Source organism: Centrocercus urophasianus, unplaced genomic scaffold (genome assembly GCF_019232065.1).
Source record: "Centrocercus urophasianus isolate 14NV4802_14NV808 unplaced genomic scaffold, USGS_Curo_1.0 seq_14, whole genome shotgun sequence".
Classification (NCBI taxonomy): Eukaryota; Metazoa; Chordata; class Aves; order Galliformes; family Phasianidae; genus Centrocercus; species Centrocercus urophasianus.
Window position 1 is genome coordinate 43,730,717 of NW_024884586.1, and position 12,563 is coordinate 43,743,279.

Genomic DNA, 12,563 nt, shown 5'->3' on the forward strand with positions numbered 1-12,563 from the left:
AAAGCCTGGTCAAAACTTTACACTGCTTAACTTGAATCTTCTCCTAGCCTCAGACATTGTCATCCAAGATTGATTTTAGATGTCAGTACTAGTACTCTGCTTTCTCCAAGGCATGATATCACTCAGTATCATCTGCAAGACAACCAGGAAAGGTGGCTTGCTAACAAAGACGCAAGGTTCTGTAGCCAGCTGCTCTCATGCTGCTCCCAAGCAAAGTTGTTAAAGTAAGGATTTATTTATTTTTAACAGGTTGTCGGAGTAACACCATGGGAACTGAAACACTGTGCTGTGAAACAGATGGCCTGAAACAAAAGGAAGACTCAAAATATTGAGAATTATTAACATCTCACAACATTAATTAGACTTTCAAGTCAGAGTCATAGCTCTCCCTAGTTGTGGTGGAGATGGAATAATAAAAGGTAATTTGTAAGGAAAAAATAGAAAGGAGTGCTGATGGAACGAGTGCTGATGGAACCTTGAAATTTGCTGCTGAAGAATATGAGCAAGGCATACTTGTGAAATACACAGTACACCCACTGATGTAAACTCATTTAATGAAAAAAACGTTCTTACCCAAGGATCAGAATGCAGAGAACTGGTAATTCCTTTGATTTCTCATTTTAAATAGATTCCAAATGGCAACAATTGTGAAAACCCATGTGAGTTCATAATCATATCAGCAATCCAGTTCAACCATCAAAAATCTTAATGTGTGGACACAGCAGGATGCAACAACCCACGACTTGTGACTATGTCACTGCAGTGCTTCTGTGCTGTATTTTGTTTCTACAGAATATATACTGAGCTTCAAAGTCTTGCACTTGCCTTCTCAGCATACAAATGCCACCTATCTGCTACTCTCCTCTGCTACTCCTCCTTCCAAACCAATGGCTTTATTCCAATTTCCAATTCCTGCTTCTATTTACTCTTCCCTACTTCTAGTATAACCCTTCATGGTTCAGTTCTATTCCATGGCAGGTAAACTCTACCAACATCACAATTTGCCCTGTTATCTCACTTTTCTCAGCTTACCAAGAACTTTCTACTCAGCTGAAATCTTTACCCAACAGAGAGACATATTTACACATACGTTCTTCATCTGCTGTCTTCATTTCTCCAGTTCCAGTTTTCATCTCCCATACCACTCTGCAGCTACATTTAATCACTCCTGCCATTTCTCAAGGAGCAGAAGAGAGGGATAAATTCACAAGATCTTTATCCTTGCTTCCTACCTCCTCTCTTTCCACAGCTGGATAATGTTGCCCACAAGCTTCAGCAAGCATTTTCCATAGAGACTGCAATTTTATCTTTCTAGACCTCATTTCTTACTGATGACTCCAAAATCGTAACCATCCCCAGTTAATTCTTGTGAATGCCTGGCTACCAGTTTGAGTTCTATATGGCTGGCACACAGCCCTTAGATTTCATACTCATCATAACAGAGACCCAACATTAGAAGTTGTAATACAGGTATCTCTGACACCAATCGTTTTCTCAGTCTTGTGTCCCAGACCCATCTCTATTTCATCTGTGCACCACATAAGGTACAGACAGCATTTTCTATCAGCTGATCCAGCTCATGCTCTCAGAACTTGGAAACACACCTATCAGTTTCCCAAAATTTCACTGGTGGTTTTTTTTTTTTTTTTGATTTTGTTTTTTTCTTAAACTGAGTAAAATCTATTTTTCAAGCCTATGGTTTCAACCACACCATCTTTCTGTATCTGTCCTGTTAAGCACAATTTATTGCACTTCCCTTTTCCACTGTGACATGGAGTCTCCTTCCCTATCGTTTTTCACTCAATATTAAGTAATTGATGCTGAAGTGGTCCTTTACATCAGCTTCTGCTCTGCACGTAGTGAAAGATGTCCCTAGGCTATCTTCTGTGCTGTTTATTGTGCTTATATGCACCTAAAATTTACTCTTTTCCACAAACAACTTCCTTTGTCATTCTGGTTACAAAATAGACAAGCTACAATGAGCTGAAAAAAGCTACTAATCAGGCAGATGCAACTCGTTTTGCCTATTTAGACTCCTCCAGCTGATCAGTTCAACTCTCACTAATGCTATTATTTATTATTGGGGAAAAAAAACCATATAAGAACTACACAAAACTAAGAAGTTAGAGCTGATACGTAGTTTTGGAATTAGAGAGTTAAGAACTTCCAACTTCATTCAGAAGCCTTTCCTCACCCCTTTTCCTGCAGTCTTACAAATAAAGAAAGAAATAACATCCAGCCACAGCCACCCATAAAGCCAAAACCCAATGCTTTTGATCTTCAGCTACTATCTCAAATTATGAAGAACAGGTATATATTTGGATTCACTTTGACAAGTATTTTCACAGAGATAACACATCTTGCTCAAACAATCCCTATATTACCCCAGATAGAAAACACAGATGCTTGAATAGAATTAAACCCCACCGCCTGAACTAGGACATAAAATCCCTCAATTGCCTTATGCCCAGGTTAATTTACTAACTCAGATAATGCAGTACGCTGTGGCATTCCAGGCTAATATAATTCAGTACAAGCACACATCTCCTGATACCCTGCTCTCTGAAAATTGATTTAAGCTATCAGAAAAGTGCTAAGAGGTGAAAAACCGTCCCTTTGGTGACAAGCTAGTAATCCACAACCCTGCACAAAAAACGTTCAGAGAAAAAAAGTTACAAGGTTACAAGTTATCAATTACTTCATGCAAGTTTGCTTGCATGGAATTCATGCCACTACATAAGTCTTGCATTGGTTAAAGCTGTAGTAATTCTAGTTGCACATTTCAAGCTCCAAGACTGAATTGAATTTTCCTTGCAATACATACACTGTCCCTTTTTCAGAATGTAGGCTTGATTAGGGGAAGCTTTAAGCGATTATATTTTGAAAGAAACCAAACTACAAAGTTAAAAACACAAAACTGTTTTAATTAAGACTATGTAAAGATGTATTCTTGAGTAATTTTTTCTTACTGTGACATTTTGGAACAAACAAATCCCCAGTAAATCTCTAACGTTGGTTAGCATATGTAAGTCTCAGAAAAGCAGTAAGATTCAACCATCCCACTTCCATGTACTCAGGAGGAATCTTTGAAGCAAGTCTAACAAACAAGTTATTCACCAGCATGCTTAGAATGAAACTACGCTTTTTAACTGTAGATTTCCTGAAGAATTTATTGCATTGTATTTGTGATATTTCATATAAAAGTATCAAGCACATTTCTATTCCTCATGCATTTATCATTTCTTCTTTTCAACATCTTTCCCCCCATTCTTGTATACGGGGTGAGAAATAAACAAGTACAATTTCATATTTCTGAATACATTTCCTCACAACTACCTGCACCAAACAGTCCAGGCCAAAGTTTAGCACTCAGTCATGGTTGTTGACTGCATTGGTACAATGCAGAGAAGCAGTGTAACCAGTACAGACTTGTGGAATACAAAAAGGAGTAAAGCTTTCCACCAGACTGCGTACTTTGCAAAACCAATACCATGATTCTTCATGCATTCTTTTTAAATCTGAAGACAACTGCTTCCCAATGACCTGCAAGAGTCACAACACTGGTAGCAGGTCTCTGATGCTAAAAACATCAGATCATTCTTCTTCAGGCTGTTAAGAAGCATTAAATGCACACATTTCATTGTTGATAAACGTAAGCATTCATAAGAATACTCAAAAACAAAAACCTAATATTTCCCTTGGAATACATTTTTTACTTTGATCAAATCTGAAAATTTATGTTTCATATTTATTTGAACTAACTTCACAAAGGCCCTTTTTACACAGGCTCACAACCTGCTTGTTTTTCTTTCAGTGATGACAAAACATCTGCTTTGACGTCCACCTCTGGAGGCATTTGCACAAGACAATCTGACTACAGAAAACGTAGCAAGAAGGTAACAACAGTTTTGTCAGTCAAGACTTGTAGCCAGAAACTAAGCAATGAAGGATAAAATCCCTTCTTTTGGTAAAGCACTGCGATCGCTTTTAAAAAATGACTTAATTTCTATTATAGAAACACAGTCATTATACATTAAAAGAATTAAGAGATCTTCCCTCAGTTCTGTCATGCCCACACACATGCAATGGCTTAAAGAAGGGGGAAAAAAAAAAAACAAAACCACACAGATGTTTTCTCTCAGGACTTTCACAACTGTTACTTTTGTCCTCTTCAGAAAATAAGCTCTGTCAGCCAGCATTCCACAGGATTTAGACCATTTCAAAAACCTACACCTGCTTGCTCTTTATTTGCTCTTTGTTACTGAAAGAGAAGACGCTACGGAACCAAGGGCAGATTCAGAATGTAAAGCCCCTTATTCCAAATAAGGCAGGCTTCTGGGACAGCAGAGAAACAAGCCAGCAGTTTGGCTAGAGGAAGGAAAGATCAACATCATCAAGTATTTAAATACACCCAACTAAGCAAGGCAGGTCTGTGGATTATAATGAAAGGTATAGTAGTAGCTGGCTGGAAGGCTTCCAGAATACAAAACCTGGTGAAACAACAGCAATTTAGAAGTTCACTTGCGTAAACACACGAACAGCCCATGGACTCCAAAGGACATTCAGAACCCACTTGGTTCTATCAGAAGCCACGGCGCTAAGCCTCCACCAGCTCTGCAGGCTTTATCTTTGCAGAAGCTGTTTGCTGTTTGTCACAACATTGGAATGCTGCCTTTTGGATTCAGAATGTTCCTTTGAAATCCAGCAGCAGTTGGAATTTTGATAAATTAGTTAAAAAGAGGGGCAATAAGCATGTGGCTACAGAAGAGAAAATGGCTATAGCCGGAAAGGGACAAGTTAAAGAGCTAAGAGTTTGCACTGCAAACAAAACTATTTAATTTAAAAGGAAATCTGTCCAAGTGCAATATTTAACATTGGAAGCTAAAAGGAACACAGCCTGAAGTTAGAGAAATATATAAAGCATGCCTCTTGTGATGTTTTATAGTGGAAAATGTAATTTGGCACTCGCTACAGAATGAGTTCAACATCCCTGCATCATTATCTGTTGGCTTGATTCCTAAATTGCTACATCTGGAGGAACAGCAAGAGATCTTGTTGCTCTTTGATGCAAATAATTCCCCAAAAGGACTGCCAAGGCACAAGTTACAGCATAAGAGACTTCAGAGCACAGTGATAACTTAAGGTATGCCAACAAGTTCTTGCCAAGCACATTTTGTCATTAGCTAACTGAGTTCAAATGAAGAGATTTTTATTTTTTCCAGAGCAAGGCTTTGAAATTTCACACTATCCCACTCTAGGCCACGTGCTATCTTTCAGTGCGTAAAACCACCACTATTAAAAGCAGAAGGCAGAAACCTGGAAGGCTCTGTGTGCTCATCAGTTGATACTGGACTTCCTAAGCCCCTCACAGAAGTCATGACAGTTCAAAGAAAGTACTCTCACCTTGCTAAATTATTATGCTCTGATTTGTAATAGGACTACTGAACATGAGTCCTTGCTGTCTATCAATGGTGAACAGAAGCAAACTCCAAGACTTCTTCAGAACATTCTAAGATACCTGCTGGCCTTGCTGAAGATACTCAATTTCTGTTCTACAATACTTTTTGTCTGTATGTCTTTGTACGACAAAGCTCATTTGTTACCGCCTGCCTAATTTCAATGAAATTTATCTACAGCTCCAGGAGGTAAACAAATAAATAAATAAATCAGCAGGCACATCAATTTTGTTCTGATTAGAAAGAAAAATAAATTGCTCATCCATTTAGGAAACCAGCAAATGCCTGCTACATCTCAGCACGTTTACAATTGTTTGGGCTTCTTAATGGGAACTCCTCAAAAATGCACGATGCTCATGTTTCCACTGTACTTCACATCTCCAGCACAGCTACCTCCAAATCAAATGGTTCAAAGTTAAGTGCGGAACGCAGGACGAACTGAGGCCCTAAAACTCCTGTGGAAAAGAAGGGAGGAATCCCTGCAGCACGGCAGCCACATCTCATTCAACTCCACGCTCATGTTGAGAGCTCTAAGTCTTCCCAATCTGTCATGATAACCCGTACATCATACATTAGAAGCATGAACAGCTTGATTCAACAGTCCTACAACATTAACTGCCTATTTCATTTACTCAGCTGGAGAGACAGAAACAATGCATTTAAAAAGACTGTTAAATATTTTGCTTTCCAAAGCATGTTACTAAAGAACAATATTACTCCAGTTCCTGTAAGATTTGCAGTAAACTCTAGTGAACTTACAATAAATTAGGAACAAAACCAAATTAATCCACGGTGACTCACATTCAGAGATCATTTTATTTAATAAAGAATCTCAGCTTTCCATTTGAACCAGAAGAAAGCTAAAAAATGTTAAAGAAAAAGGAGTCTTTAACTTTCTTGGGAGGTAGGAGGTATGGGGAGAAGCCTTATTTAAGATTTCTGCATTTTGAGATTAGCAGCACTTGAATTTCCTTTAAAAGACAACTCAGGACAACACAAGGCAAAGCTCAAGAAGAACAAAGTTAAGCACGTTGAAGGAACACTTGCACCTTAAAAACCAGCATGTAACAGAAGAGTCCCACAGAATTTGTATCACGGAATGGAGCGTTCTCAAATTATTAAAAACATTTTGGCCAAGGCGAGGGAAAGGGAGGTGCTGATGTTTCTACAATCTTGTGTTTGACCTTGTCAAAAGCTACTGCAAAGTCATCCAAAAAGCACTGAATTCCAGAAAAGCTTGTCTCCTATGCAGCTGTCCCATCAATCTCATCAGATAATTACAAAATAACAGCTATGTATTTGTGCTTTTTCATTTAATAAGTTTGCTAATAAATAAATAAATCCATACCAGAAGACAAAGCTGACCGAGTGGAGGAAAAAAAAAAAGAAAGGATCTTTAGGGAAGACATTTGTCTTCTGTCAGTTAATAAAGGCAGCTCGTGGCCAACCCAACAACACTTTCCATTTTAAAAACATCTATGAAACCTACAGACTCACAGCCATTCATAAAGTTACAATCAGAAGCAGCACTCCTCTCTTCTTTTCCATATTGCACAGTGAGAACAAACTGCCATGGCTTTCTTCCATTAACAAAATACTGATTGTTTCACAGATCGCTCGCAGGAATACCAGCCATTCAATCTGTGATGTAACGTTATCTGGCTTGGCAAAAACGTAAGAAGTGAAAGAAGAACATACCCCTTGGGATTCAACAGGCAGTCTGCAGAATTCTCCTTCCATCACCAGAGTAGAAATTGCACAGAATAGAAATGAACTCTTTTAAATTCTCACCTTCTCTTCTTCCATTTGCGTGGAAGGTTTAAAAATTAAGAGCTGCTCTATTTTGCTGTCAGACACCCACTTTGGCTGAATCAAACAAATAAAAACAAGCACGCAAGGGTTCCCTTCCTCCCCCTGCCCACAAACTCCAACAGAACTTATTATTAGGTAAAGTTTTATAAACTTAGATATTTGTTACACAAAAGAAAGCCATCAAGGAAAGATTGCACTTACAAACACTCTAACCCATGAGAAGAAATCAGTGCTCAGCACTTTGTGATTTCTTCTAAAACCCAATTTCACAGCAAATAACAAAAAGCAAAGTAATCCCACCTTCTTTTTTATAACTCTGTTCCTTGTCCAGTTTTTAGAGTTACATCCAGTCTTTTCCGGTAGCCAGGATTTCTCTTTTGATGTTTTTATAATATTCTGAAGAACCATTCTTAAAATATTCTTCATGTCAAAGTTACAGTAGTGATTAAATATATTGTGCAGAGCTAAAACCTAGAACAGTTCCTGTGCAACAGCTACAGTGAAAACTACTTAAATGGAGTATTTTTGGTCTGCTGGCATACAAATTCAAGCAGCAATGACGAGCAGTGATAAGATGTTCCGAAGAAACAAGACAGGCCACAGTTGTGACAGGAACAAGATAGGCGAGATCAAGTTTCCCCTAATTAGGCAAGGTTGCAGTAGGGGAGTTCTGCTATCCTCTCATTGTGCAATAGTCATCTTTGTTTAATATCATAACGACAAACATTAAATATTCATCTTAAATAAATTTACATATAAGGCTCTGTCTGTCTCAGAAGAGACAAGTGATTTCTCTGCTGCAGAGAGCAATGAGATGAGCAAAAGTTCCAAGAGCAAATGATTCCAACTCTCAAACTCTCCAAGTCTCCCAGAGACGTTTCCACAGTACATTTCCTTAAATCAGCAAAATGATTTTAGAAGACCAATCAGCTTAAAGAAAACAACAAAACCCACTACACACTTAAACTGTAGTATTTTTAGGCATAAGTACTGCGCCATTCTTGGCAAACTCCTTCTTCTTGCTGGACGTAATTCAAGCAGCAGAGAATACAAAATGGTAAACTGTGGTTCTGACTGCCTCTTCATGTCAAGGGACACGGAGTGTTTATCATCATTCCTGTCAACACCGCTCAGGATCCAGAGTGGGGGACAGCAAGATGGCACCAACTTAGCTCTTACTGTGCAATTGCATGAGCAAAGCATATTCCTCGGCCCAATCCATTCCCTTAATAGAGAAAATGAATAGAAGGAGTAAGCAAGTGACCCGGGGGGTGGGGGGACCAAAACAAAAAAAAAAACCCACACACACAAAGGAACTTAAACAACCCATCTCTCTTCCAGCAGACATGTTACATTTTCTGAGCAGCACCTCAGACTGCAGCAAGGGAAGAGCAATGGATTCTCAGCTCAATTTGCAATCTGCAGAAATGTGGCATTACCCTTCTCTAGAGCAGCAGCAGAAGGAAGAAAAAACAAGTAAGATTCCATATTTAGCTTGCTTCAACATTCAGAAACAGCACTGTCCTTCCTTAATGCATTTTGTTAGAAATGCAAACATTCTGATCCTGTGCAGCCTTCCTTCCTCCTCAGCAAACAAGTGTCACGTAGATAGCTTTATAATTAATATAGTAGGAATATAATTAGTAGAAGCATTTCAGACATTCAGAATGCAACAAAACATTAACCTACGAGGGACTGAGAACATTTTAAATAAATGAGAATCTAGAGGATATTCATTAAAAGGAAAGGGTTGTTTTGCTTTTGAAAGGGTGAAAAAAATCTAAACTGATTGCTCTCCAAAAACAGATCATATCTTTATCTGCCAGAAAAACAAACTATCATATGAGTAAACATTTGAGAGACAAAGCTGGGCCCGTATTTACACATTGTGCCCCTCCTCCAACTATTGCTGCGCACTGGATGTTTGTGAATGGCAACAGAAAAACCCCAAAAACTTATGACCGCTGTAATTGCAATAGAACGGCTTAATACTTCTGAAATACATCATGCATATATGGGGAGGTCCAAATCTAAAACCTGCCATCACTGTGAGCAATTGGGACCTTTTCAAAGAAGACTATGAACTAGAAAACAAGCATCACTGAACTTTCCTCTTCTTTTGTCCTGTCACTCACAACTTCTGAAATAATTGAGAACACCTCTGGTTACTTGCTAAATCAGAACAATGACAAGAGCAATACAAGCACGGTGTAGCTCCTTCCTTTTTCTCCTACAGTTCTTAAGTGTCTCCAAGTTCAGGATCTGACCCAACACAGTTTCCTGGCTGACTGATTCATCACTGCTACTTCTAGACAGGTAATGATGAATCTAGGAGAGAGACACAGTGATAAGGACACCACAACCATATCGGGTTACCTCATGTCATCAGCCTCAAAATCCTAAATTAAACAAAGAAGGAGACATTCTTTTGCCCAAAAAGCACAAAGAGATTTTGAGTGTTTTAAATGAAGACAAAGTCTTCAACAACATTCCTATTCAGAAAACTGTGCACCCACTCAGTTCCTGCTCAACAGGAAAGTGAAAGATGAGCTGTGACCCTACTAAAACATTTTAACAAAAAGACACTCCTGGCCTCTGAACAACACATGGGATGATGTAGCAAATAGAATGAAAGTGACATTCCAGAAAACGTACACAATTTTTACAGCAAACAGAATGGAAAACTACTTAGCATAAAGCAATAGATTACAATCCGTGGATATGAGCAGCTAAGAATACACTGAAGTAAGGGACAAACACCTTTATTTTTATATATAACAGCAGGAGTTCAAAAGGAATAAAACATAACATTGCATTCGTGATCTCACTAACAATTTAAAGCCTACTTGTTTTAATAACTTTGATTCCACTTTGCCTCTGTCTCAACACTCACATCATGGTGTTCACTCCTATGTTTGAAGACACCTTTTCTCACAAAAAAATCTAGTGTTTAACAAAGCAGGATGACCTGGGTTTCCAGCTAAGGTGGGGAAAGGAAAACAGAAGGGCTATAAAGCAATCCAGACACAATCAGGGACATTCTCATCCTCAAGCACTGGAAGCAAAGAGGCTGCTGAGACCTCAGTGCTTGAAAATATTTGTGCAGTTTGAGCACAGTAAGAAAAAGCTGATCAAAAGCTTTCCCCTACTTCTGAAAGGGTACAGATGAGTACCTGCACACTCCAGATCAAGCTTACTTGTAATTTTCTGCTATCAGTTCTTCAGAGCTCTGAGAGCACAAACCAAACAGCACTTGGTGGCTTCAAGAGGACCTTCCTTCCCAGAGTGCTACAACTGCACCTAAGAGGCTGCAGTAAATGAGGACAGTACTTGTTAGGCAGATGTCAGAAAAGACCAAGATACAGTGTTTCCAACACAGTATTTGTGTGTCTGATAAATTACTTGAGTTGTAATGGGTGTAGCCTACACATCCATTGCTTAAAATGCTTTCTCTGACTGACTTTGTAGCTTAAAAACATCAACAACAAAGATATAAAATAGGCTATTAGAAATCTAACGGTTGTTAAACATGAAAAGAGGACCAAAATTCCAGAGCATTTATCTTTTGCTAAAAACGAGAAAAGCACATTAGCTGATATAAATTAACCCAAATTTAAGTTGACCACTGGGTTTGAATACTGGGTTTAAGTTAACCCAGTATTTAAGTTGACCCCAACAAACTTCAGGGGTCCAAAAGAGCAGTTCATAATTCAGAGATTAAACTGACTTAAACCTAGCTCACAACTTTACCTCCTGCCAGTGTGACAGAAGTACATGCTACTGCTATCCATCATCCAAAAAAGAAAGCTAACACAAGTGCTACAGCACAGAATTGAGAAGGGCTGCAAGTAACAGATCTTCGGTTCTTTCCACGTGAAGCTTTGATTCTTCATCACATTCCTCATCAAATCAGTCTTAGTGATGTGGTGGTAAGTGATGATAAAACAGTAACAGCATCAGTACTCCAAGAAGCCAGCCAGAGAAAGAACTGAAAATATTTCTAAGTGACATGGGATAGTAGACACCAATCCATGCAATATCGTTTTGAAATGACTGCATTGATGCTGACATGATTAAGTGTAAAGGAGGTCAATCATTACAGACTAGCAGAAAACCATGCTCCTTACAGTTCATTTTTTCCAAAATTTAGATAACTTGGGACAACCAAGCAGTAAGTGAGGAGATGAAGCATCAGACATGAGACATTCAGAGCTTCATGCGGAGATGAAACTGCACACAGAGACGTTTCACAGTTTATTTTTATAAGACACTGTTTCAAAACCTCCATATCTCCCCTACAGACTCCAAACAGTTGGATGAATAGTAACAAACCCACTTGCAAGCCCATTTGTTCGCCTGTTGAATCACGCCAAACTGTTACACTTCCAAAAATTTACTGTCTTTAGATACATGGCATGAAAATCTCACCTCTTTCTCTATCAAAATATCTGAACAGCAACCTGAATGATAAGGATGCTGCTTGGCTGTTTCTAATAAAGCTAAGTGTCTAACAGGGTTAGTAGTTCTGATGCTGACCACCACATCCATCACACAGCACGTGCTCTGGCTAAGATGTTACCTCTACAAAACCCTAGCAGTCTGAGAAGAATTTCACAGACATTAATCATACCACAGAAATGTACAAATACCATCTTCTTACACAGCTCCCCAAAGGAAGGAACCCAGATATTTGAAAACAGCTCTCCACAGCTAAATGAGATAGACTGAGGTCAGGCTTAGATCAGTGCATTTGTAGAGATTGTGCAAGATATCCAGATATGCCTTCTGAAGCTTCCCCTCCCCACCCCCAACCCAAGCGGAAAACTTCCAGAAAAAGAAGAAAAGTAACACAAACAAGTGCAGCAATTGCCTTGAACCACATTAGACAAGTTGTATTAAGGGAGAGGATTACAAACTGGTTTTCTTAAACATACATTTGAGGTATATCACCTCAATCTAAACCATACCTGTTATCCTAAACTAAGACTTAATCCTGCTTGAAAAATTCAAGAAAATCTTTTTATTTAGGTAAGACTGTACTTGATGGCTATGGTCTGCTGGTCTCAGACTGCCCTGTTTCTCTCCTTTAAACACCAGAGAGCAGTGCAAGCATTACTTTTTTTGTCATACCAGTAATGCAGCTCTTCTCTCACATAACACTAACTCTCAACAATTGCTAGTTACTCACCCTCAGAAATCAGGACAGATATACACTGTTGTGTTTTTGTTTGTTTGTTTGTTTGTTTTAGAGAGAGAGAGAGAGAGAGAGAGAGAGAGAGAGAGAGAGAGAGAGAG

At 38.7% G+C, this 12,563-nt stretch overlaps 1 protein-coding gene across 5 annotated transcripts in view; it reads right to left on the reverse strand.

The window, feature by feature from the left end:
• PPP1R13B (protein phosphatase 1 regulatory subunit 13B) overlaps nucleotides 1-12,563 on the reverse strand; it is a 62,201-nt gene that overhangs the window by 43,797 nt on the left and 5,841 nt on the right. For 2 of the 5 annotated variants that reach the window (XM_042814969.1, XM_042814968.1), the window contains exon 1: nucleotides 7,569-7,779. The exons of 1 other annotated variant lie outside the window; for it this stretch is intronic. In XM_042814969.1, the coding sequence (XP_042670903.1) occupies nucleotides 7,569-7,694 (126 nt within the window). In that variant the 5' untranslated portion in view covers nucleotides 7,695-7,779. Of the gene's footprint in view, nucleotides 1-7,568; nucleotides 7,780-12,563 lie in introns of those variants that run through there. 2 more of the 5 variants (XM_042814972.1, XM_042814971.1) reach the window with 1 other exon arrangement.